At 37.5% G+C, this 25922-nt stretch overlaps 2 protein-coding genes across 6 annotated transcripts in view; one reads left to right on the top strand and one right to left on the bottom strand.

Annotated features, from left to right (window-relative positions):
* Nucleotides 1-679: 679 nt before the first annotated feature.
* On the top strand, nt 680-18034 carry LOC103721647 (extra-large guanine nucleotide-binding protein 3-like). Of its 4 annotated transcripts, none has more exons than XM_039114705.1 (10): nt 680-766; nt 868-2306; nt 2416-2553; nt 3101-3205; nt 3335-3511; nt 6316-6493; nt 7579-7829; nt 9769-9941; nt 16903-17109; nt 17396-18034. In XM_039114705.1, the coding sequence occupies exons 2-10, from the start codon at nt 1338-1340 to the stop codon at nt 17781-17783; spliced, it is 2586 nt and encodes an 861-aa protein (XP_038970633.1). In that variant the 5' UTR covers nt 680-766; nt 868-1337; the 3' UTR covers nt 17784-18034. The 4 variants fall into 4 exon arrangements, with proteins under 4 accessions (XP_038970633.1, XP_038970634.1, XP_038970635.1 ...); XM_039114706.1 differs by lacking the exon at nt 680-766 and having other exon boundaries at nt 782-1003; nt 1302-2306; XM_039114707.1 differs by lacking the exon at nt 680-766 and having other exon boundaries at nt 782-1003; nt 1297-2306.
* The window catches only part of LOC103721646 (26S proteasome non-ATPase regulatory subunit 13 homolog B-like), a 20686-nt gene continuing 12667 nt past the window's right edge, over nt 17904-25922 (bottom strand). The window contains exons 4-7 of one of the 2 annotated variants that reach the window (XM_039114708.1): nt 21738-21934; nt 21475-21574; nt 21236-21311; nt 17904-19593 (exon numbers count right to left, since the gene is read on the bottom strand). In XM_039114708.1, the coding sequence (XP_038970636.1) occupies nt 19559-19593; nt 21236-21311; nt 21475-21574; nt 21738-21934 (408 nt within the window). In that variant the 3' untranslated portion in view covers nt 17904-19558. The remainder of the gene's footprint in view (nt 19594-21235; nt 21312-21474; nt 21575-21737; nt 21935-25922) is intronic. The other variant, XM_039114709.1, reaches the window with a different exon arrangement.

Here is a 25922-nt window from a genome sequence, read left to right as displayed (position 1 = left end):
AGTCAACCAATATCTCCTGAAGAATAGTGAAAAAAACCATCCAAGCCTAGGGCTTTTTCTTCCAACATAGATTTGATAGCCTCCTTTATTTCTTTTTCATTTATTTGATTGATTAATGAGCAATTTTCAGCCTTAGAAACCCGATGCTCCAATTATGGAAAAGAACATTGTGAGACTCTGTCTTTATTAGTCCATTTGGATCTAAAGAAAAGAAAAATCTACTTTTGAATGGCATCCATATCATCTATTGCATCACTACTATTGTACTTCAAAAGCCTGATGTTGTTTATCTGTCTTCTAATAATATTAGAAGAATTTGATAATTACATAATATTAGAAACTCCATTGTTCACTTTTTGAGTCCAGTCGAATATATATATATATATATATATATATATATAAAATTATTAATTTAAATATTTTAAAATATAATATATATTTTATTCTGACTTAATTTTTGATTTTTGATTATATTTTTAATTATGGCCAAGGTTCGAATTGAGCTTGAATATGGCTCGGTGTTGAGTCAAGTTGATCTTAAGTATTATTATTTTTTTGATCCAGTTAAATTCAAACTTAGGCATTAAAATTTGATTGATATTAACTCCGGCATTAAGCCCGAATGTTCTGAATTAGATTGCGCTCTAGCCTCTTACCTATTTGTCTCGGTTCGGCTCCACTGCACCCTGACTGGGACCCCTACGCAAACTGTTCTTTCGTTCATGGATTCGCTGTCTTCTTCCGCGCAGCAGGCATCTTTTACTCGGTCTCAGCCGTCATTCCTCTGATTCATTCCCTCCTTCCCTCCCCAAATTCTTTTATTCTATTTATTTACTTCTTTTCCGCTTTCCATTTCTCCTCTTCTAGGGTTTTGACTCCCCAAATCTTCATCCGGATCGAGGATTTCGGCGCTCGCAAAGAACTGCGGGTTTCTCCCTCCAAATCGTGCGAAAAAGTTCTCTTTGGCCTTTCTTGGTTGGAATCCTTCCGGTCCCGGTCCGAGGTATTGTTTCGCCCCCTGGTTTTTCCATTTCCAGCGCTGAATCCCTCCTGGGTGTCGAAAAGATTTGATTTTGTTTCGGATTTCGCCTTTTTCTCCCCTCGTGAAGACCTTTCTTGGCTGGCTCTGGAGCCTAATTTTGTCCAAGAAAGGCTTCAGATTTTCTGAGGCCACCAAAGTTTGGACTCTGCCGCCTCATGTAATTGAGGTTTTTGCTGCCGAATTTTCTCATTTGAACCCTAAAGATAGGATCTTTTGGGGGTTTGACAGTGGTATTTGGATCTACTTTGTGGTAGAATAGTGAGTGAGAGCTTTTGGTTGGATTGAGAAGTCTCTAATGGCGGAAGCGTTGGAGAAGAATAGCTGGCAGGAGATGTTGAGAAGAATATTGCCCCCCGGGGCCCCCATACCGGAGGCGCCAGCCAATCTTGACTATTCGATCGCCATCGAGTACGACGGCCCGCCGGTGTCCTGTGAGCTCCCAAGGGCTGATCCTGTTGATCTCAGCTCTCCGGCGATCCCGACAGCTGAGCCGATCGGAGACTCCCATAGGTCGCTGAACGGCTCGGTGCTCCCCGTGGTTGATCCGATACCTTTGCCCATCTCTCGGATTGCGCACTGCACTGATTCGCACTCTCGAGGCCCCCAAGCTTCAGGGAGCTCAGAGTCCGTGGTTTCTGTCTTGCAGAACCAGGAGTTTTCCGACGATGGTTCGCAGTCGGAGTCTCCAGGCTCCACTCATAGTGTTCCAATTGGACAGTCTAAGCAGTTGGTAAACGAGGCAAAGAGAGTTTCTGTGGTCACATTCGAGAATGTTGAGAAATCAGAAAGCAAGGAGCTTTACGAGGTGGTTGCTGCTTCCACTCAGTATGTGGGGGTGTCCAGAAAGGAGAAGAGAAAAAAAGTGTGTTATAGATGTGGGAAGCGGAAGTGGGAGAGCAAGGAGTCTTGTCTGGTTTGCGATGCAAGGTATTGCAGCTATTGTGTGCTCAGAGCGATGGGATCAATGCCAGAAGGGCGCAAGTGTGTCGGCTGCATAGGCCAGCCGATTGATGAGTCGAAGCGGTCAAAATTAGGAAAGGGTTCAAGGACGTTGTCGCGGTTGCTAAGTCCCTTGGAAGTCAGGCAAATCTTGAAAGCTGAGAAGGAATGTCCTGCAAATCAGCTCCGGCCGGAGCAGCTCATTGTGAACGGATGTTCGCTTCGGCCAGATGAGATGGCAGAGTTGCTTAGTTGCCAATTACCTCCTCAGAAATTGAAGCCCGGGAGATATTGGTATGACAAGGAATCAGGCCTTTGGGGAAAGGTAAGTGCAACAACAATCTGATCTCTGGTCCTTTGTTGGAGCCTCAGAGGCCGTCCTTTTGCTGCTTAAGACTTGCTGATCCATGGCCTTCTCTTTCTTTGTTTGATAGGAGGGAGAAAAACCAGATAGAATCATCAGTTCAAACTTAAATTTCACAGGAAAGCTTCAATCCAATGCAAGCAACGGGAATACCGAAGTGTATATGAATGGCAGGGAAATTACAAAAGTTGAGTTGAGGGTGCTGAAGGTAAGTATTGAATAGTACTTTATTTCCTTTTTAAACACTATTCTTTAGTTCGTCTTCTCTACCAAAGTTCTTGTTTGTATTTGTTTCTACATTACTTGGTTTCATGTTTGCTTGCTTCTTTTGAAAGATCACAAAAGATATGGACATGTGCACTAGTAATATCTTTCTTTTTTAATAATCAGCAGTCAGCACTATAAACTCACTATGAAAAAGAAAAAGGAAAGATTTTGACGTCATTATGGAAGTTTTCTGCATATCTGAATAGAATTAAGGATGCATGCTTAAGTTTTTATTTAAGTCATAATTAATTGAATTAATGGACTCAGGCAATGAAGGATTGAAAGGTACAAAGGTGGTCACTCTCCTCGTGCAAATGTAGTATGAAAGTGAATTTCTGTTCTTTATAGCAAGATACCAGTCATGTACTTGCTTTCTTCTGTCAATACATTCTCTTATAATCATTCATATAATCGTATATGGTGTGGTAGTATCATCTTCTGTAATTTTCAGTCCACTAAATTTCAAGAAATGCATGCTATGTTTGCAGGTTGCAAATGTGCAGTGCCCACGTGATACACACTTCTGGGTCTATGATGATGGCCGTTATGAGGAGGAAGGCCAAAATAATATCAAGGGAAACATTTGGGAATCGGTATGTACTGCAACCAAAGATTGTTATCTTTTACATAGACGTAATACTGAATCCAATTTATTTTCCTTATTAGTAATAGATCTTTGTAAATTTTCTCTAAGTGTCATGCACATCTTCTCTGCTAGACAGAAATTAACACGGCTAGCATGTTCCTTGTTTTCGCTGCCTGTGCCTCGTGCAAATGGAACGAGGGATGAGGCCCCTTATTTAGCCAGAACCGTTCCTAACTACTTAGAGCAGAAAAGAATTCAGAAACTTTTGCTACTTGGACCACCGGGATCTGGGACGAGCACTATATTTAAGCAGGTGAGATCATGTAATTTTGCTGCAATACTTTGATGGCTGGTAATGAGTTGGTAAATTGACTTTCTTAGAATGCTATAATTTAATGGACTGATGTAACATAGATCTGCTAGATAAATCATGTGTCTTGTAATATGTGGTATTTTCAAACACCACTGCTGGTATACTTCCTATACGCTGCTTGGATGTGTTTGTCACGACTCATTGCTGCCATTTTTATACTTTGGGATATATTAGCCTCATTTGTAACTTAATGGCTAGCTCAGTCATTTGTGTCCTAAATGGTGCTTTAAGTTCACCAAATGGTTTTTTTATCCATTACTTCCAGAATTTTATTCATTGATCAATTCCGCTGAAATGGGACCTGTCCTTTTTCAAGCTGACAATCCTCAGGGTTCTTCTATGCAACGTGATAAAAAACCAACAAAATTCTTCCTTCTTTCACTTTGAACCTCATATAGTGTTTGAATTAGGATTAACTCTACATAGATTTAATATGCTACTATCATTAAGGCACACAGACCTTTTTTTTTTTTTTTTTGCTGTTTGTCTCTTCTGCACCAAATGATCTTGTTTATTACTTCCAGCTAAATCTTTGGTGGAGTTTACTGCATATCAGCATTGCATCATTCTAGCAATTGCGGTGATCTCTAAGTGATGCAAGACATCTCTAGAACCTTTTAATTAGTAATATCTCAGTCAGGCTTTGAAGTGCTGGTATCGGATATCATACAGGTACCTGTGGTACCTGACTAGCACGGTATAGTACCATACTGACACTTAGTGCAGTAATGTATATTGGTTCAATAACATACAACATAATTTTGGCTTTTTTAGTTTTTCCAATTTTTGTTTTGGAGGATTATTTTAAGATTTATGGATGTTTAAATTATGGTTTTAGGATATTTTAATATTATTTTATGACATATTGGTCTCAAGAGACCATATGATTGCTTAATGGATTCAATTGTAATAATTAAATATAGAAAATATATGTTTTTCAAACTATATATCAAATTGATTTGCATTAGAAAAATATATACAAACATCTAGTTCCTTATAGAGTGTCTATAATGCTCGTAGACATTGGGGTCTTGTTCATAGCCGGGATCTTGGATATGACTTCAACTCATGCTTTGCCGCCCTGCACCCAAAATCTGCTATGGATATTTTTCATGATTTTTAGTTGAATTAATAATTATTTATATAAGTAAATACTTAAGATTAGATAATTTACATTGTAATGCAAAAAATTGAATTACTTCAGAAAAAATATGACTGCATTCTCTATGCAGAACATTAATTTTTATATTTATGATTTCTAAAATTTTTAATTAAATTTTAAATAATAAATTAATATTTAAGTATAAATATTTAAAAATTAATTTTAATTTGGATTAATGTACAACCCTACCAAAGGTGCTACATATATTTTTTTAGTCCATAGGTATGTTTTAATCACCACTTGTTTCTGAAATTTATTTGAATTTGGGCTTAGGTTTGGGTTGTCATAATCATGTTTAAATATAAATAAATTGCTATCAAAATAAGACAGCAAGAAGTATAATACCCCCAAGCATGTTACCATTGTTTAAAAAACTTTTGAATATTATTTTATTTTATATTATTTTTAACCTGCAAATATATTTTCATTCTAAAAAGTTACAGGATCAGTGAAAAATCATATTTTTTCCTGTAATATGTAGATACTTAGATCTACAACATATCATGAAATCACACAAAAATACAAAATTTTGGCATGATTTCATCTGATTTTATCATTTTTTTGCTTATTTTAGGTCTCCAAAAAAAAAAGGAGAGGAATGAGATGAATGGAGGGGATCATACCTGATTTTGGCATGATTTTATCATTTTTTTGCTTATTTTAGGTCTCAAAAAGAAAAAAGGAGAGGAATGAAGTGAATGGAGGGGATCATACCTGATTTTGGTTGGATTCAGCCTCAAAATCAGCAAAAAAACTCTCTTTCTAAATTTTTCATCCCAAAATCACTAATTTTGAGGAAGAAAAGGAGATGGCCCCAAGATGGCCTTCTCCCACTCCTCTATTATTGGGGCGATGAGGAGATGAACACAGTTCGCTCGGTTTAGGGCAGTTCGGGCCCTTTACTGACCCGAACAGCCAAACCTACTGGATGTCATCTTGGTTTGGTTTGGTGCACCCTGAACCAAGCAATTCAGGTCAGTAAGGCTATACTTGATGTCAGTTATACCACTGACTCATAAACTTTGTGTATTGCCCATGAAAGATCTATTCTGTTTTCAGTACCAGCTCCATGGCTAGTTTGCCTAAAGCATGATGCCCATGTTGAAGGGCTATATACCAGGCTATGTCTCAAGTATTCACGCGAAGACTATATTTTTGTGGTGCATTTCAAGAGTCTTACCATTGACATGTAGTACCCCAACTTATGCATACATTGTCTTGACTACACTGAGAAATATCTACAGGGCATATGAAAAATATATAGTTCTCATGTGGTCAATAGTTTTTGAAACCTTGTTGATCAGTGCTTTTGTTTCTAGTGACTATTGAGGTTATTTACAAATGGCGTATTTATTTTTACCTCCTTTTTACATTTCTTTTGAGGTCCCTGCTTGCTCATTGTCAAATAGATGAAATAAATCAGGCATAGCTTTTTAGTATTCATATCACACTTTCTATTACTTATTGTTATTTCTGATGCATTATCTTTGAATCATTGTCACTATTTTCAGAATTTTATATGCAATTTATATATATTGTCAATTATTGAAGTTGGATGCCTGATGGTTTTGTGCTTTAACAGGCCAAGTTTTTGTATGGAAATAAGTTCACTCAAGAAGAACTAGACAATATTAAACTGATGATACAAAGCAATATGTACAAATATTTGAGCATTTTGCTTGAAGGACGAGAGCGTTTTGAGGAAGAGGCTTTGTCTAAGTTGAAAGCCACAGGTTCACAAGATCAACTTCCCATGGAAGGTAAATTCGTTCTTTTACTTTTCTTAATAATCTAAATATTGTATTTTCTTGATCATGGTGCATTTTTTCCCCATAATGATGCTTTGACAGGCTTGCTTTAGTGGATGCCTTTATAAGGTGGTGGTCTTTGTGGCACTAGAAACTGACTGTTACTGAACATATGCTACTATATACTCCTACCTGCCATGCTAAGAGATTTATGACATAATTATATTTTTTTTCTAAAATTATGTACACAAGCAATTCCCATTGATGTTTGGCTATGAGGTACACTAAAGTTATGGTGCTCAGAGTGCAAATGCATTTTTTTTTTGTTTTTTAATGCTGTTTTATCATGATTGATGTCAGCAGAGCTGACTTGCTTGGCTTAACAAGATGCCTATTTTAAATGTTTGTATCACACTATATATTAACCATCTTATATCTGGATGTACTAGTGAAATGCACGTAAAGTTATTAGCATCATAATCTAGTACATATGGCTTGCCAACATTGGCAGGTGATCTTTGGAAAAAAAATGATGACATTGCCTATTGCATGAGCTTGAAATCAATAACCAGTAAGTTAGGCCACTATGGTTAACAAATGACTTTCTTGGTTTAATGACAGACCTCTTGCTCAAAGTTGCCTCAGCTAGGAAGTTAATGCCCAAATGATGGCTGATGGTAGCTTACGATCTGGTCATAAAATGTTTTCTGACTTCAATGAGGTGTACGTTGATCCACAGACCTGACCTTATTTTAGTGGGATAATTTTTGTTGGTTAAGACTATCATGTTGGTGTTGTTTAACACTTATCTGTAGACATGCTACATAAAAATGAACCTAAAGCTTTCACCAACAGATAATACTTTTCTTGGATAAGATATAGAGCTAGGAAAAAGAAATTCTTTTTGTTTCTATAGTATACAGAATAACCAAACAAGCATGTTGATTTTTGTACTCCTTGTTATATATCAACATTTCTTGTTTCTTGGACTATGTCTTGCCACTTTTCACTATATTACCATTATGTGCAACAAGATAATTCTGCTTCTTGCAAAACCTATGGAATTGCATGTTATAATCATTTTTTCGGAGTATCAGGTGAAAACAATGGTGATGCAAGTGGGCCAAATCATTGTGTTTACTCCATCAATGGAAGGTTAAAGCAGTTCTCTGATTGGCTTTTAGACATCATAGCAATGGGAGATTTAGATGCTTTTTTCCCTGCTGCAACACGCGAATATGCTCCATTGGTCGATGAGATGTGGAAGGATCCTGCCATACAGGAGACATTTAAGAGAAGGAATGAGCTTCATTTTCTTCCAGAGGTTGCTGAATACTTCCTAAACCGGGTATTCCTTAATCATCTTTCCAATCTTATATTTTTTCAAGTAATTTGATGGAACATGTTCAAACCTATCTGTTGATGTGATATAAAGCAAAGTCTGAGCTGACAATTCTGTATATCTCATTCTCGAAATTAACAACAGTATTACAGGATAATATATGTTATATGGGGCTGAGTTTATCTGACAAAGTAAGCTTATACTGGGAATTGACCTTTGAATGAAGATCATTCTCTACCTCAAACAGTGACAGTCTTCTAGGAGAACTTTGGAGTAAGAGCTTGCTGTTATTCTAAAATGATCTTGACATATAGCAATATTAACACCGAGCTTGGAGATTTGATGACCTCAAAGTGATGTTTACCTTTGTAGATAGGATGACCTTATTATATTAACCCTTCCATTTCTGCATCCATTTTACTTATCTACTTAGTCATCTTTGTGAGGGGGTTCTATCTAGATTGGATGCTTCATTGAGGTGGAACAGCAAGAGAGTTTTGAACAATGCATCCTCTTTTTCACATGATTTACTATTAACAGGGGCAATTTTGGTAACCATACGATCATTGTAGCCATTTTTTTCACATATTCCATATATTATTTGGTTGCTCACTTTCTTTACTTATTGAACATTCTAACATGCCTGGCAATCAAAATAATGATATTTTAGCAACAATGATAAGTTTCGGAAAACATTTATTGAGTTTGTCCTGATCATATACTATTTGTTGCCAACTTTTCCTAATCCAATAATTTAACTCTCTCATTGGTCAGGTGAACCAAAAAAAATGTCATGATATCTAAGATGTTGATAAGAAAGTTATGCTTTAATTCATACTTTTAGTGTCTTCCACTTTTCACCCATTCTCCTTTATTTCCAGAAACTCTCATTTAGCCATATTTTATCCATCCTCTAGAGACTTATTGACAACCAGGTAAATGCTTAAAGGACTCCAGACTTCTGGTTACCGCCATCAATCCTGTTAGTCTTAAACTAAAAGATCTTAGATGTTTATACGAGGAAGAAAGGCCTTAATCTACGAGGGAGATGGATTGCACAACCATCAATTAAGTTGAATCAAATGGTATGGTCAAGGGTTATGGGATAGGGAACAGTTCCACAGCAGTCATCTTTTACATGCGGGTGCAGAGGTACAGAGGGTTGTATCTATAAGAAGAAAAACTGACGCTCTTTTTACTAACAATGGTAGCTCGCTATGGCCATTTGCTCAATAAGAGTATCTGATTTTTAAATTGATCAGGTATTTTAGATGATAATATCTTTCCCTAATAAATAATGAAATGGTAGAAAATTATCCTTTTGTGTTTTTCCTAATGATCTGATCCATCACCTTCATTGGATGCTTAGGCATGTCGGAGAAAATGTCTTGATGTAATTTCTATAGCGGTCGTGATCAGCAAGCAGGAGGTGATCTTTTGTTTGCTTCTGTTAAGGTATCTATCAACTATAGATATGAACTAACGAGCACCTGACATGGCAACTGTAAATGCAACTGGTGAAGACAGAAAGGATGTTCCTGTAAAATAATAGTAAATGCCTCGTATGCCCGTACATGTGCATGATCCATATTTTGGTACTGCTTTCCTTTTCTTAAAAACCCATTCCATCCCATAAAAAAGGTTCCAGACTGGAGTTGTTTCTTTTTTTTTTTTTTAAAATAAGTTAGCTGTTTCAATGGGGAAGAATTCCAAAAAAGATGTAAGGTTTTCAGGAATAGATAGGTGATGTTGATGTAAAAGGTTCAAATACTTTATGTTAATCCTTCGCTTGTGATTCTTTGAGTCCCTCTTATGCTATTGCAAACCCACAACAAAACTGATGCTGAGTAACTATTGTATCAGAGAATCCATTGTATTTTTTTCTGATTTTTCCACAAATCATTCAAAGACTCATATTTTTGAGGAAAAAACATGTTTCTTGCAGGCAATCGAGGTGTCAAGCAACGATTATGAGCCTTCAGAAAATGATATATTGTATGCAGAAGGAGTAACCCAAGGGAATGGGTTGGCCTTCATTGAATTCTCACTGGATGACCATAGCCCAATGTCAGAACCATACAACGACAATCCCGAAGCTCACTCTCAACCATTTACAAAGTAATAGTCTTCTTATCGCTGGTAACTCATGTTGTTACAATTAACAACCTTACAAAAAGAAGCAAATTCTAATTTTCATTTCATTCTTTGTTGTTCTATCAATCAACATTTCACTTATGCAATATCTAGTTGTCACCAGCAAAAGTAGCCTAAAAGTATTATACAGAAGTAATGATGTTACATAAAATCTAGAATAAGAGTTTTAAGAAAAGAAAATAAAGAAAATGTTCCTGCCAATCTAAGTAAAAGATTATCGCAATGTGAAACACAAGATCATACCTCATCAACGATACACCATGTTAAACTTAAGGAAATCCTCTTTCTAACTATCGCTGCAATTTAGTGATTTCCTGAAGAGAAATTAGTAAAACTGTGTTAAGGGTCCATTTCTTGATCTGATGCATTCTAATCATGTAACAGCACATCACAATGACAAATTTATTCATGGGCAGATGCCCTTAAAGTTGCCAAACTATTTTAACTGAAGGTAATTAACTTTTCTTCCTATTAAGATTTCCTATTAATTTTGGAATCAGAATCTTGACAACGTGAACATGATGATTAAATTCCATCTATTCAAAACTTTAAAGAAAATGACTTGAGTATGAGTGCTTTCATTAACCTAAATATCTGCACTACAATTGTAATATTTCAAAATACCAAACTGTTCTATGTACGTAATCTACCTCAGTTGAAACGGCTATTTTTGTCTGTATCAATTTAATGGTATGACTCCAAGTTTGCATTTCTTATATTTGATGCTTTAATTTCTAAGTAATTCTTAGTTAATTTGCCTTGTCAATTAAAATATTTGCTATATTCTAGCTTGATCTGCCTAGGGGCTTAAGTCTCCAGCCTAAGTGGGATGGGAATGGTATTGTCTATATGACATGATGAACTTGTATTGTGTATCTTCATTCTATAAATTTACAGTGTATAAAATGGTATGTTTTACACTTACTAGCTCAATATGAGGTATAAATCAACCTTTTGTAGTTATTATTAAATTGTGATATATAATAATGACAAATACATTTTTACAATCATTTCTTCTTCCTTCTATTTTCTTGGAAATTTGCAAATCTTGTGTTGTCAATTTATTGGTTAAATTTGGGCAACTTCATGGATTAGACTTATATGCAAGGTCCGTCGAACCAGTACGAGATCTGTATCGGTCGGCGGCCGATACGATTTGGTACCAAACCGGTACCGGTATGGGTAGGGCCCAATTTTTTTTGAGTTTTCAATAATATTTAATTGGTAATCACTCTTTTTGAACTTTTTCAATGATTTTAAGTCTAATTTGATTTTTTTAATATTTTTTTGATATTTTTTTATGTTTTTTGATATTTCTATGATTTCGGTTTAACCTAAATGATGTATTTTATTGTTTTAAAATGATACAAATTATAAAATGATTAGTAAAATGTTGCACGCTACAAGGAACAACATAAAATATCCTCAAATCAAGTAGTGACGTGAAAAGTTTAAAATAGTACAATCAATTACATATATTTAAAGTACAAAATATATAGCAATATCTAAAATCAGATCGAGTGGCGATCACTCTTGTAGATATCCGGAGCATCAACATAGTCAGGTGGCACATCAATTCACCTCTCTAACTAAGCGATATTGTAGTCTTGTATGTTCATCCCATAAGAAACTCGCACTGGGTTATAAGCACTCTCGGATCTTTCTTTGAAGCTCTAACTCTAAGAGGTATCTTCTGGCTGATAATACGGTTATGGAGGGGCTCATCCGAATATGCTGACAGCAAAATTCGACCCGTGAGATGCTTCGGTCTGCATAGAATAGTAGCCACCAGAAGATGCCTTAGGCGCACTATATCCATATCCGTATCTGTATAAGTCATAAGCTGCCTGTAGCTACGGATAATAGGATGTAGTATACGACTCGGAACCTGATACGTCTATGGATCCTATTCTACGTGCGAGGTCATCTGCAGTTACATTGTGTCCTTTCGAATGACCTTGAGAAGCTCGTCTCCTATATGCAGTCGTATTCTCGCGGGCTCTACCAGATCATATACCTTGGTTCCTATCTTGTATAGCATGCGTAAACTGGAACTCACCAGTGAATCGAAGACCATCCTGCGACTGTCTCGTAAATAGTTGTCTCTTATCCTCCACTTTCTTCTTGGCCAGGAGATCCATGACCACTAAAATTTTCATCGCTGCTGGTTCTGGTCTATGAATCTGAATCTACTGATTCATCGACATTCTCCATTGGGGCTGTACTTGCTGTTTGTTTTTTTTTTTGGTGTGCTGAGCAGATGCCTTTTTACTCTTCGTGCCCCTCTCTACCTAGTTATGCTGGGAGGATGTATGTCGCCCTCTTGATCGAGTCAACCGAGTAGTGTAGTAGCTTTGTCTAAGCTTCTTTCAATTATATCTCTAAGAGGATGTTTTGAACAATGAGTTATGTGGTGACTGGCTCCCTATGGCTGTCGCTAATTAGCTGGAAAGTATCGCGCTCAACCCATGGCCCTGCATCGACCCTAGCCTCGCTGGCTAAGAAACTGGTCAGTCGTGGAGGCAATCCTCGCTCATCAAGCTCCGGCTCCTGTTGCTGGCCTACAAGCCATTCGATCATAGAATCATCCGCATCATCAATGAAAGAACTATGGATCGGATCTGTATACTTGAACTCTACTTCTGAATGTTCTTCAGTTTCAACCTCAGATTGTAGTGAACATATACAAGGTTATTGAGGCGCTTTTATGTCAAACGGTTCCTCTGCTTGCTGTGGATGAGGACGAAGGTAGATCAGTTGCGCTCACTGCCACTCGAGAAGACCGTCTGGAAGAGGAACCGATAGCTAGTCGCTTAAGATTTCTTGCGAACAATCTAAAATGAATCTACTATTCAGTTGCAAAAATATTTTAAAAAATAGATATAAGATAGTGCTATATTAGTGACAATCTAACGCCAGATAAATATTCTTCTGATGTGTAACATTTCTGGATTTATACTTTTCTTACATATGACAACTGCTAAGACTCCAAAACTATCGCTGCCTTCTCTAAATATTTTGGTCTATGACAAAGAACTGTGTTGTACTATGTTAATAATAGAAGATGCTAGTTAACTTACATATGTCACTTAAATTAACTTCTTATAGACATAGGGCTGTGACTTTTGGATCAGGCTCCATCTTGTAAATGACATTACACAGAGCGACTAGAAGTTCGTCGTCAATATTGATTCCAGCTTTGGAACCGAGGGTTCATATAGTATGCTGCATATAAAGTTAGTTATTGTCTTGATAAAATTATAAGTACAAGAGCAATCTAATTTTTAATGTTCTTGCTTACTTGCTAGATGCAAGACCCTACCCATCTGGTAGTCCCACCGCCGCTCAATGATGCTGATGTACTTCTGGGCATAGACAGGATCTGCCTCCATGAGTCTTTGCCTACTCCATCATGTGATATAGGAAGCCCATCTAGAAGTACCTCTCGCTGTCTACAGTCTGAAGCACTTCATACAATGGTCCGATAGTCCTCACTATCGCAGTGGCCCGCTGCCAGAATGTCTGCCTCGTCACTAAGTCCTCGACACTGTTTTCTTCAGTGTCAACCCTCGCATATCTACTTTTCTGCCACTTGGGATTGACAAACATCTGACGTAGGACTGCTTTCTTCTCAAGAAAGCTATCAAGTGCAATGTAGTTGGTAGTAAACCGTATGACTCCTGGTCTTAAGATCTCTTTCCCTGCATACCTTCTCATAGTGAAAGGACCCACATATAGTTATAAATATATCTGGTGATAGTTTGGGGCTATCTCCACTGTCTACGGTACCTTATGAATCTTCGCAATGTCCATCAACATTAGGTCGATATAATGTACAACACATGAGATCCAGAAAATATGTGGCTGCCACTCCATCAAAATCTTCCTTATGATCTTATATTGTGGTCCATTATCAGTGATGACCTGCACGACATTTTTTTCTTCTATCTGATCAATTACGTCCATCAGTTTGTGGATTTATGCGGCGTTGTGCACCTGATCAGAGGTATCAACCGACTTGTGGAAGAAAGTCTTCATATCACAGTATATCAGAAAGTTGATGCTCTGCTTGGTAGGACCGGTCTAACCATCACACATCACAGTCAGTCCATATGTGAGCCACTTGCTCTTGTAGGATGCAATCCATTTCTCTTGGAGGATGTACACCGGGACCGACAGCCTGTATGATAGAAATGGCAGACCTGTAGTACGTATTGTCTGCTACATTCGTTGAAATTTGACTAAAGTGGAACCACGATCTAATAGCTTGCCATACATGCTTCTTATCCTTCAGCATTGAGTCAACTCTCTGCTGCTTCGAATCTCTGCTGGAGAAGACATGTGGATCTAAATCATGGATTTCTGCTTTCTGGTGGAATCTCTTTAGATGACTTCTTTTTGCTATCAAAATTTCCAGCATATATGCAATCCGGCCACCGCGTCTGCTGACGGCGTTCCTGTCTGAGGAGATCCTCCTGAACTCTAGATCTACCATGCTGCTCGCAAAACTGAAGCCCGATTCGTCGTACGAGGGCTCAAATTGAGCCCTATGCCTGGCCACCTCATTCTGCTGTCACTGATCATCAAGCTCGCCTGCATGGTAGCCTAAATCTGTGCCTTATCGTCATCTGGAGCGGACGCCTCGGCTCGGCTATCCACCTTCGTCTTCTTCTTGGAAATCCTCTCCTTCATTGCTATGAAATCAGCGAAGTGCTTCATCAGCTGCCGAACCTCCCGTGGGCATTTTCGGCACATATATACGTCGAGAAAATCACCAGCTAAGTGCTGCTTCAATCTGGTTACTTTTCCTTCCTTGAACTCTGTGTTGCACCAGTTACACTTTCAATAATACCGACTCAAGAGCATTTTTCTATGATCTCAGCCAATGTCATGCTTTGGATCCTTTTTCCCCTATGGCTCTATTCCTGTATGTTTATTAGGTAAGCCAGTTTATCAATTATTTAAAAATAGCAAAATTTCATAACGACGAAATTTTTTTACCTCCGAAAATATATTTGATTTATCTAATATATAACCCTAATTTTTCATATTTATTTATTTATATATTTTTAATAATTTTTAAATTTAAATATATGCTTAAATATCATAAATTTAGAAAATATGATTTCTACCTCAAAAATTACTTCTGAATTATGTAATACGCACTAATTTTTCATATTTTTTGGTATTATTTATATATTTTTAATTATTTTTTGAATTTAAAAATAATTTCTAAATATTAATATTTTAAAAAATTAATTTCAGCTTAGATCCATGTAGAATCCAGTAATGGATGCTACATATATTTTTCTAGGCTCTCGGCTATGCATCAAAGGCTATTTATTTCTTAATTTTTTTTCAAATTTAGGCTCAAGCCACTATGCATATGATGGCATCAAAATTTGAATGAATGAACACCAAATTTTTATGGAGAGTAACTTGCATGCCCCTAAATACATTTCTAATTTTATAGTTTTTTCAATTTTTATTTATTTTATTATTTTATTTTTATTTATATATAATTCAAAAATTACAAATTTTTACATCAATGTATAAATCGTCCATAGATCTACAATATATAAAAAAATCGAGCTCAAATCAAAAAAATAGGCATGATGTCCACTTATTTTGCAATTTTTGAGCTATTTTTTCAAGCTGCCTCCACAAAAAGAGAATGAGATAGGAGAGAGAAAGCACATCTTATTTAGCCTTGAATGTTTCTTCTGATAGCTTGAATCAATGTTGTTTTTGGAGTATTTAGGAAGGAGAAGCAGCAGAGAGAGTTGCCGCTTTCAAATGCTGTTGAAGGCCTTCCCAACAGCCACCTGATGCTTTAAAGGCATCAGGTGGCTCCACAACACGTCCACAGTGTCAACCTGGTTCGCATCGAGTTTGCACCGAACCGATCGGTTCCGGCCGCTTCAGACACTTATCGGCCTGTTTCGGTCGGTAAGGGACTGATTCCGGCGGGCTCGGGGTCGGAATCGAAATTATTAGGCGAACCAACTCACTTTCGCATTGGGTTGGCTCAGCACTGCCCGAACCTGGCGGTTTGGCCTGGTTCGGCGGACACTGCTTATATGTATTCTCCAAATAGAGGTGTTTCTTGTTCGAACTTCAATTTATATCCTGAGCAAGCTGGCATCATTTGACAAATTGTTGCTGTTGTCGTTATCTTATTACTTTTTATTTGCTTTCTTGAAAATTGATTATCAAAACATATTTTATACTACCTAACTTCATGAAGTTTCATCCACCCAATAGTATATATCTTGCTTTTTATAATGCGGCTTCTAAAACTAGTTGAAAAAAGTTAAATCTGAAAGATAATTGCTGTCCGGATTGAACAATTAGAAGGCCATATGCAGTAAATTTAGCTTCTACACTCTATGTAAGTTCCAAAATCACTTTTGCAAGCTATCATGCAAAAACTTATGATAATTTTGGATATTTGCATTTTTTCATCTGTACATAACCGTCAAACACTTCTCAACTACTTGGAGACAACTTCCTGGATGTGTGTTAATATTCCTATATAGGGCTGCTTTTGATGTTATTGCAAGCTTTTCAAAATATTCATCAAGCTTTCCAAGCTTCGTTTCCATGTAAATAAAGAAGCTAAAACGAAAGGAAAAAACACTACAATCCATATATTAGCACTCCTATTTATGACTATTAGAGAATGATCACTGTGCATTTCTAGGGAAAAGGAAAAAGAATGATTCTTATGCTTGTCTGGTCAAATGGCCTATGAAGTCTCAAAGTGTCAATGGTTTCTCATGACAAATGGTATACAGGCAGAATCCTGGACTAGACTTAATGCATTTACACCTCGTTAAATTCTGTTGTTTGTATAATATTAGGTCTTCCATATGGTTGTTGTTCTCTCTTGTATTTTTCAATTAATTATTATTTTTTCCTCCAGATACCAGTTGATTAGGGTGAGTGTCAGGGGGATGAATGAGGGCTGCAAGTGGGTGGAAATGTTCGAGGACGTTCGCGTTGTAATATTCTGTTTGGCTCTCAGTGATTATGACCAGTTAGGGGCCCCAGTGAGCGGCAACAGCAAGCCTCTCCAGAATAAGATGATGCAAAGCAAGGAGCTCTTCGAGGCCACAGTCAGGTGTTTTCGGTACTCTCTAAATAGTTTATATATTAGTGCTTAATTCATTTGATGATGTATCTTTTTTTGATTTATTTATTAATAAAGGATGGGTTTCTATGACAGCGGGAATTCTACCTTTGATGGTGGTAACAAAAATATACTAGTATAGGTTTTGTTTCATTACAATTAGAGAACACTGGGAGTCCTTCCATAGGTCACTAGTCGAATGTTGTATTTAGTACTTCTGCATATAATTTAGATGTTCTGAATTATAAATTTGCGAGTAAAGTTGATTCTCTGAAATTTGCACCAGGCAACCGTGCTTCAATGACACCCCATTTGTTCTCGTGCTCAACAAGTATGACCTCTTCGAGGAGAAAGTAGGCCGTGTGCCACTCTCTGCATGTCAGTGGTTCAACGACTTCTGCCCTGTGGGGACTCACCACAACCAGCAGTTATTGGCCCAGCAGGCTTACTACTATATTGCTATGAAGTTTAAGGACCTCTACTATTCCCTCACCAAGCGAAAGCTATTTGTGTGCCAAGCACAAGCTCACGACCGTCCAACAGTGGATGAAGCCTTCAAGTACACAAGGGAGGTTCTAAGGTGGGAGGATGAGAAGGATGAAAACTACTATCTTGAGGACTCATTTTACAGTACCACAGAACTGAGCTCCTCACCATTCATCAGGCAGGAATAATCTCCATTAAACTATTATATTTTGGGACTCCGGTTGCATTGATTCTCTCATGTAGGATTCCTTCTAAGTGTATATTGGAGCAGTCTTGCAGCTTGTTTGGTTCGTTTTATGAATATTTCGTTTAAAATTCAGAGGTATTTAATGCTGTGTTAAAAGATTCAGTTTTATGCTTTGTGCTGATGTACCATATGACCTTGAGCTCATGTGTACTAATCTTCATTTTCAATAAATGCAGTATTCTTGTTAAGCTTCATGTTTGCAAGCAGGGAATTGGAAAAAAATCCTTACATTCAGCATTGAAGTAGATTAAATACAAACAAGGAATCTGCAACATTATATTTATTTGGCATTTATTGTATTTGGACTTATGGAGCAAATGTAATGCAACAATTTTAATGTTGTGAGTTTTCTGAGAAAAAAATCGAGATTATAGGATTGGCAGACATTAAATTTACACTTGAATTCCACTTGTTCTTAATGTCCAGTCTCTTGTTTCATTGTATACTTTGCTGGATGCTGTCGGTAGTAGCACTTAAATGGTGCTTCTTTGAACCATGTAGCAAAGTCTTGAAAAGCATCAAATTAACCCCCAGCCCTTTGGCAAGAGGTAATGGTGATGGATCTTTTCATCATTCCCCACAATCTGACGGACAAAGAATTTGGTGCTCATTCAGGAGCAGCAGTTATGCCAGCAACAGTCCGACCGTTCGCACAAGCTTGAGCGCTCGCAGGCACTAAGTTTGGTTACATTTCTTGATATACAGAAGTTTACCATTGAAAATGATATCATCATCGCTTCTAGTTATCCTCAAGGGTGAGTAAATTCCTTCAAAAGAGAATAATTATGGCATTTGGATACCTTCTGAAGCCTTGAACATAGTGCGTGAAGCACATTGCAGCACCATACAGACTCTAGCAGATATTTCTTTTTCTTTTCTAAAAAAAACATCAGGTGTTCTGACAGAATAAGAATTAGGCGACCGCCTGGTCCTCAGGAGGTTCCCTCTTATGCCCATCAATCAAACTTTTTGGCAATTCCAAAGCTTTAGGCTGTGTGATTATAAGGTGGAATGCTAAATGAGAACATGAGGTGGCTTATGATGACAAAATGAACGACTGCTGCAACATCCTCATCTAATTCAGAGCCTCCCTGTAATTTTACAGGGATATAAAATTGTATATATTGTTCCAGACACAAATAAAAATTATAGGAAGGCGATAAATAAGATCATGATACTTGTGAATGATCATGGTGATTGCCTGTGACAAAAAGTCTGCAGCATTTTTCTCGCAATGTCTTTTTAAGAAATATTTTTCTTATATTGTCATCAAAATATGCATTGTTCTTTCACACAAATGTGCAATGACCTGAACTTGAAAACAAGAGAAACATTCGCTAAGCTGCAGTTTTCTTTGCCCTGCTCCCTGCTTTCTTTTCCTGAGAATTGAAAACTACAGATCTGACACAGGCCTCAGTTAGCGTACAGCTGCCAACCCCGCACAAAATTTTTAATGTAGAAAGGCAAAAATATAGACAGGCCTCCAAAGCAGGAAGCACCAACAGCATCGTTGATTTAGTCCCCTGCGTGACAGATCGTTGAAAAGGACTCTCAAACAGCACGCATCATGAAGCCACTAGGTCAGGCATCTCTGCTTCAACTGATAATAAAGCTGTATGCACCTTGCCCAGCCAATTATCTAGACAATTTCACAGGGATTTAATCTGTGGCATCCCCAAAACCCTAGGCTGCACCCGTGAGACATGAATAGTCCCCTCAACCTGATCTATAATGCCTTCGATAAGATGAACCTGCACAGAAATGTCTCATCATTAACATACTGATGATGGGCAGTGCAGGACAGTTTAATAATGACAAAAAAGGCAAGGACTAGAGACTACTTGTATTAATGTGAGACATTATAACATCAAGTTGACTTTTTCTACGGCACCTATCAGATGAGCAGGCCAAGCTAGACATTCTCATACGAGCGTCAAGAATGTAATGCAATACATATAAAACTATAATAAATACAAATACTTGCTCCCTTACATATCTCGTTAAGGCAAGCATTGTCCTTGAAAGCCATATCTACCTCCAGAACAAATGCATTAATAATCATTGGGTTCATTCATCACAACTAATCACTGGCAAGTATCTTATTGAATAATCAATAATTTGGGCCTCCAAGTGAAGTGATTATTCGACTGCTCAAATATGCTTGGGTAGAAAACAGCATTATCAATTAGTCATCTCATCATGAACAGCACCCTGCATATCTAGTGTCGAGCACATGAACATACAGCAACAAGAGAAATATTTGTTACTTCTATGGAGAACTAATGCACCAAAACAAACATTGGCAGGTTCTGAACATGCTTGCTCAGACAGGAATGTGTCCCCAACAGTGCATATGGTACCAACCCATGGATTGCACAGCACCACATGCAGGTTAAACATCAAACTGAAGTTCAGCTGTACCTCTCACAACCATGGGTTCAAATGCACAGTATTACTAAATCCACCCAAATTACACGTGGGTTTCTCTCCCTGGGCCATCCAACAGCAACCATATATTTGTTGTTAAAAGGTTAAGTTCCTTTTAAATTCATATAATTAAAGTACCTAAAAACACATTCTTGTCAGGAAGTAGAAGGAAGGAAAATATTTGCAAGACATAAGGATATCTTTCCTCTTGAGGGTTCTAGGAGCAATTTTGCACAATCCAGTTAGACCCAACTCCTAAAACAAATTCAAACCAAAGAACAGCTTTGATATACCATATTTGCTTAAAAAACAGGCAAAGCACACGTTCTTGATCCTCCACTTAAATTTTTGAGTTTCAATCTCTAGGGAAAAGAAGTACATAACATACTCTGCAGGCATTGATGGGACCATGCACGAGAAGTTTTTGTTTTGTTGCCAGCTTACAAAGGAAAAAGAACTGCTGCCACTTTGATGAAAGCCAGTAATTCCAGATGTCATTTTGGAATTTACAAGAAAAGCAACAAAGAGATGAGAAATTTCAATGAGAGAACTCTTAATGAAGGACATAAAAGGGAGCTAAGATATGCCATTTGCCCCCAGTTTTTTTTCAAATGTAGACTGTTTGTAGTAGTCTGCAAAAGGTTCTATGGTGTATGCATGCGACTCTTGGAGTGGTGATTAAATCCTAAGGTCCGATTTGTTTGTAAACATGTGTAGACTGGTACAGTATGCATCTGGCGTGCTTGTATGAGTATGGTTGTAAAATGCATTGGACATATTACGAGTTCAAATATGGAAGTTAATTGACCAATTCACTTGGCATATTGGGAGTTTTTATTGTTTGACTGATGCACTGACGTAATCAAAAGACACAAAAAGGTCAATCATTGTTCTACTGGTCAAATAACCACAGCATGCTTTGTTCTTTGCATCTAACTATATAATGCTAAAAGGTGCTTTGGTCACCTTCACTGCTCCGTGTTAACACACCCAGTTCTCTGATTAAAGTATTAAAGCTCTCTCTGCTAGAAGGATGTAATGCCTGCAGAAAATCAATAAAAAGACACCATAAATAGTCCCCCAGAAATCAGAAATAACTTCAGTTTCTCCTAAATTTCATGCAAACAGCAATGTAGAAGTCAGAAACAGCAAAAATTGAACTGCTTATTGGAGGAGAATTTGCAGAATTTATAGCAGAAACTTACGGAGAGGCTTTTCATGAGAAGATATTCCACATCCTCTATGGAAAGTCTAGTTCGTTCAGCTATAATACTTAATGGTATGGTGCGATCTTCAGCAGGTCGACTGCAAGGAAACAAGAAAGTTGACCTCAAGACAAGCTATAATAGGTGATTATGAAGAATGGTTGCTGAAGACAGTGCACAGAAGCAATAGATTCAATATCTTCAACCTAATCTTACTGAAGCTAGAAATTCAAGAAGAACAGTAATATCAAACTGCATCCTACCTAAAGATGATTTCCATCAAACAAAGTATATTCATCTTTTCCAATAGCTTCTTCTGGTTTACTACAAATGCAGGCTGTGCATTCAGAGAAGCACCATGAACACAACAAAGTTCTTGATAAAGAGCTAAATTGCCGGTGTTGAATGCTTGAAGTATATAGTAAAGCCACTCCACTTTGGTTCCAAGAAGACAATTTATCTGCAGAACAGAAGCAAGCTCAGCATGCATGACTAAGGTGAACTTGAGAACAGAGAAAAATTGGAAGACAAAAAGCAAAATGGTGCACATAAAATTATCCATGTTTAAGCACAGAAGATATATGACTAATATATTGGCAAATAAATGACAAACAGCTAGAAGAAATGCATCTAATTGCAGTTAGCAACATATCACACACATCACGTACCTCTTATTAATCTGCAAAGAAATATAAAAAAATGCTTCAGAAAAACGAAATTATAGAGAAAAAAGCAACTAAACTTCACTCCTACCTGTGAAAGCATGATGCATGCTACTAGAATGACAACCTTAAGACTGCCACTGGAAAGATCTCGATATTATAAAGAACCAGTATAATGGCAAAAAACAACAAGAAAAGAGATGGATCCTAAAACAGCTTTAGGTCCTGTCCAGCACAGTTGAATGCCATGTCTATGTTCATACATTACAAAACAAAAGTGAAATAAGAAGGTGATTTGACCTTTTAAATCAAAACCACAATCATCAAGCCTTGTTCCAATAAATAAGTGTTTGCTTTAAAAATCCTTCTTCGCTCGCTTCATTGAGGCTACATCAGTTCTCTGCAGAATTTTTCCAAACCCTTTGGCTATTATTTTGATTTCTATTTTACATATATCCATCCTTTTTCCATAAGGAGAGACAAATCTGAACCCCTTAACAGTGTGTGAGACCTTATTGAAGCTTTGTTGCACATGCCAATAGCCCATACCATCTCGTGCAGTGTACCTCCTATGTTTCCTCCAATACTCACTTTAAACCCTTCCCTTTTCTCTCTTCATACCATCTCTCAACTTTTCATACTACAATCAGTCATGCTCATTATGAGCAGCCTTTGGAGTGAACATGCCTCAAGATTGGCCAAATGGTTTCCATGAAGTCCAGTACAAAAGGAACATAGTCAATCTGAAGACATCTACAAATTTATCACTTTAATAAGATAAATATGCTAGCATTCACCAGCCCAAGTTTCATTAGTTTCCAGATTGTTACTAATAAAGAGTAAATAAAAGATATACATGAAGATAAAGATTATAATTTCAATTTTCAAGCTATAAGGGGCCACAAATAAATAATAAACAACTGACCTTGTATCCAAAGCCTAGGAAATTTCAACATACATCCATGGTTCATCGTCCTTAAGCAACATGGATAAATAACTACAAAAAATTCAAATGTGATAACTGATAAAATTACACTTAATTACATGAAATAAAAAAATTCACAGGGGTTTACAAATGCCCAACTAAGATATGTAGACAGTATCTAGACTTGTAAGAAGAAGTTGCACATATCAAGTTTAAGTCTCCAACCACGTGTACAACATGACTGAAATCCATGTTTGAGATGTGGCATGCCTAAAAGTTTTCTTACTTCTCCCTCCACTTCCACTCCTTAGCTGTACTAGTATATGGAATATTATACATCAAGGTAGTTGGGCATTTAAATATGCTTTAAAAGCTTAAAAACAAAATCAAGCAATCTTCTTACGTACATAGTAAGCATGCTGTATGCTTCAAAACTTAATTCAAAAGTCATATTCCCATGTTTGTAGATTTCTTTGCCTTCCCATAAGCACTATCACATGCCCAAAAATAAGACAATGACTTTGGATCTATTTGAAGTAAGGTACGTCATCTTGGTACCGGGCCCCGCATCGTTGCCACCCTGTTACTGTGTTGGTATGCCCAATACGAGGGCCGGTTCGACGTACCGAGTGTTGGCACACCCCCCATACTATATAACGGTACCAAACTGGTACTATATGGTACGCTCTGTATCACTCGATCCGGTATGGGATGGCATACCATGGTTTGGAGTGCAAAACCTATTCAACGGATTAGAAAACTAACTTCTTTTCTTGCAAACTTGTGTTTGATAATGCCCAATTAAAAAGCATTTGAATATGTGTTACAATTTGGTTTTAAGGAGAACCTGAAAAATTTGCCTGTTTTATGCTTAAATGGGCAACAGTCATCTCATGTTCCCTTTGCTTCCTTCACATTCAGCTAACCAAAAGCCTAAATCAGCAAGATGCGTCTGTCAAAAAAGACTGCCAAAAATTTAAAAGTTTTTGTTTTTGCATATATATCCTCCAAAATCCACTCAAAAGTATTATTAGCATGTGACCCTTAAAAGTTTTTCTTTTCTTTCTTTTTTCATTCGTGCATGTGTGCAGCTATAACTTTGTGGTTAGCCCACTATCATGATTTATCGAAATCTAGCCATTTTCCTGCCAAAAGACCAAAATGCCGATATGTACATGACATCCAACTATGGAAAGAGAGGGTTGTTGTGGATGGATTTTGGGGAGTATTAGTTGCGAAGGAGATGTAGCAAAATATGATGTTGCTATACAGGCCTAGGTCTGAACTGAAAAAAGGCAAAGCCCCTCAAGGCCAGCCCTAGAGAAGGCCAAGCTGGCACCATGTGCGATGATGGTGTACAAAGTGGGAAAAGTATTCGTGACCTAGTTGGCAATAACTTGGATGACGAGGTCATTGGCCACATTCACGTGGAAGGAGGTGAAAGCATTGGCAACCTAGACAACAACAGACTGGATGATAAGGCCATGGGCTGCAGTGAAGCAGCAGGCAAGGTCGAGGACAAATGGGGATCAAGCTGCCAATGGCATTGTCTTCCATTGAAGAGTTGGTGGAGCAGGGGTGGAGGATAAGAAGCAGAGGTAGCATGCATGAGGGGGGTTGCCGGTGGCATAGCTGAAGTGGGATGCAAGGAGCATGGCAAGGCCGAAGGAGAAGCAACCAAGTGATGTTGGTTCGCACTATCAAACCATATTCACGGCAGTTTGTGTATTTACCCTATCTTTCTTAATTGATTACTTTAACCAAGCCTAAAAATGTCATTTCAGAATCATGGCTAGTTTCTAACAAAGCCAATATGTGGTTCACCTAGCAGCGATTGAGAGGCAGTCCCCAAAGAAAAGACGAAAAAGAAAAGGTATAGTGTAATAACCCCCAAAAAAAAAAATTTTATAAAAAGGGATAGAATAGTCCTTTAAAATTGATATAAGGGGTAAAATGGGAAGGAATCAAAAGTTAATGGCATAACTGTAGATCCGTTGAAGTGGCAAGGGCAAAATGGGAATTTTTAGAGTTTGATTTGACTTAAATGGGGGTTTGTCTGGCGGTGGGTTGGCTGAGAAGAGGGAATTGAGACAGAGAGGGAGAGGAGGTCTCAGGCGTGGAAACACAGAGAGAGAAAAAAAAAAAAGAGAAGAAGAAGAAGAAGAAAGAAGAAGAGGAAGGGGATTCGAGGAGGAGAGGGATCCCGGTTGCACTTCCAGCTGAAGGGAAAAACGTAGATCTCCTTCCCCTCTACGCAAGGACCTCGATTTCCAAAAAGAAAAAAGTAAATATCCGTCCCTATCTAGTCTTTTGATGACATTAGGCTATACAAAGGGTGGATATAGTCTAGAGGGGTCGGATAAGGGTTGTAGAGGCGGTTAAAAGAGGAAAAATCGGATTTTGACAAATTTTTCCGACACTACGGAAAAACTGTGTCGAAGTCCCAATTTCGGCGAATTATTTAGGGGGTCAAACGACCTCCGATAGCAATGCATGTTACCTCTTTGGAATCTCCTATGAGTGTAGAATGTTAGGTAAAAATTTCATCAAATTTGGAGTTTGGAAAGTGGATCAAACCCAGGATAAAGTAACCGGCTGTCGGTCCGGGTTACTGTTCATCCGAGTGGGAAAATAGGGGATTTCATGCCATAATAGGGTATTAAGCCTAGATTAAGCTAAGGGGACCTTGTACTCATGCAAGGGAGTCCCTAATACACATAAATGGTGAGTTAATTAATAGAAAAAGAAAAAAAGAAAGAAAAGAAAAGATTTAGGGAACGGGGGAGTTGAATCAATTAAAGTCCCCTATATTATAATTGGCACGTAGATTATAGCCCTTGATACAAAACTAAATATATTGT

Source organism: Phoenix dactylifera, chromosome 17 (genome assembly GCF_009389715.1).
Source record: "Phoenix dactylifera cultivar Barhee BC4 chromosome 17, palm_55x_up_171113_PBpolish2nd_filt_p, whole genome shotgun sequence".
Taxonomy (NCBI): domain Eukaryota; kingdom Viridiplantae; phylum Streptophyta; class Magnoliopsida; order Arecales; family Arecaceae; genus Phoenix; species Phoenix dactylifera.
Note: the sequence above shows the minus strand (reverse complement) of the source record. Positions and strands in the feature narration are given on the sequence as shown.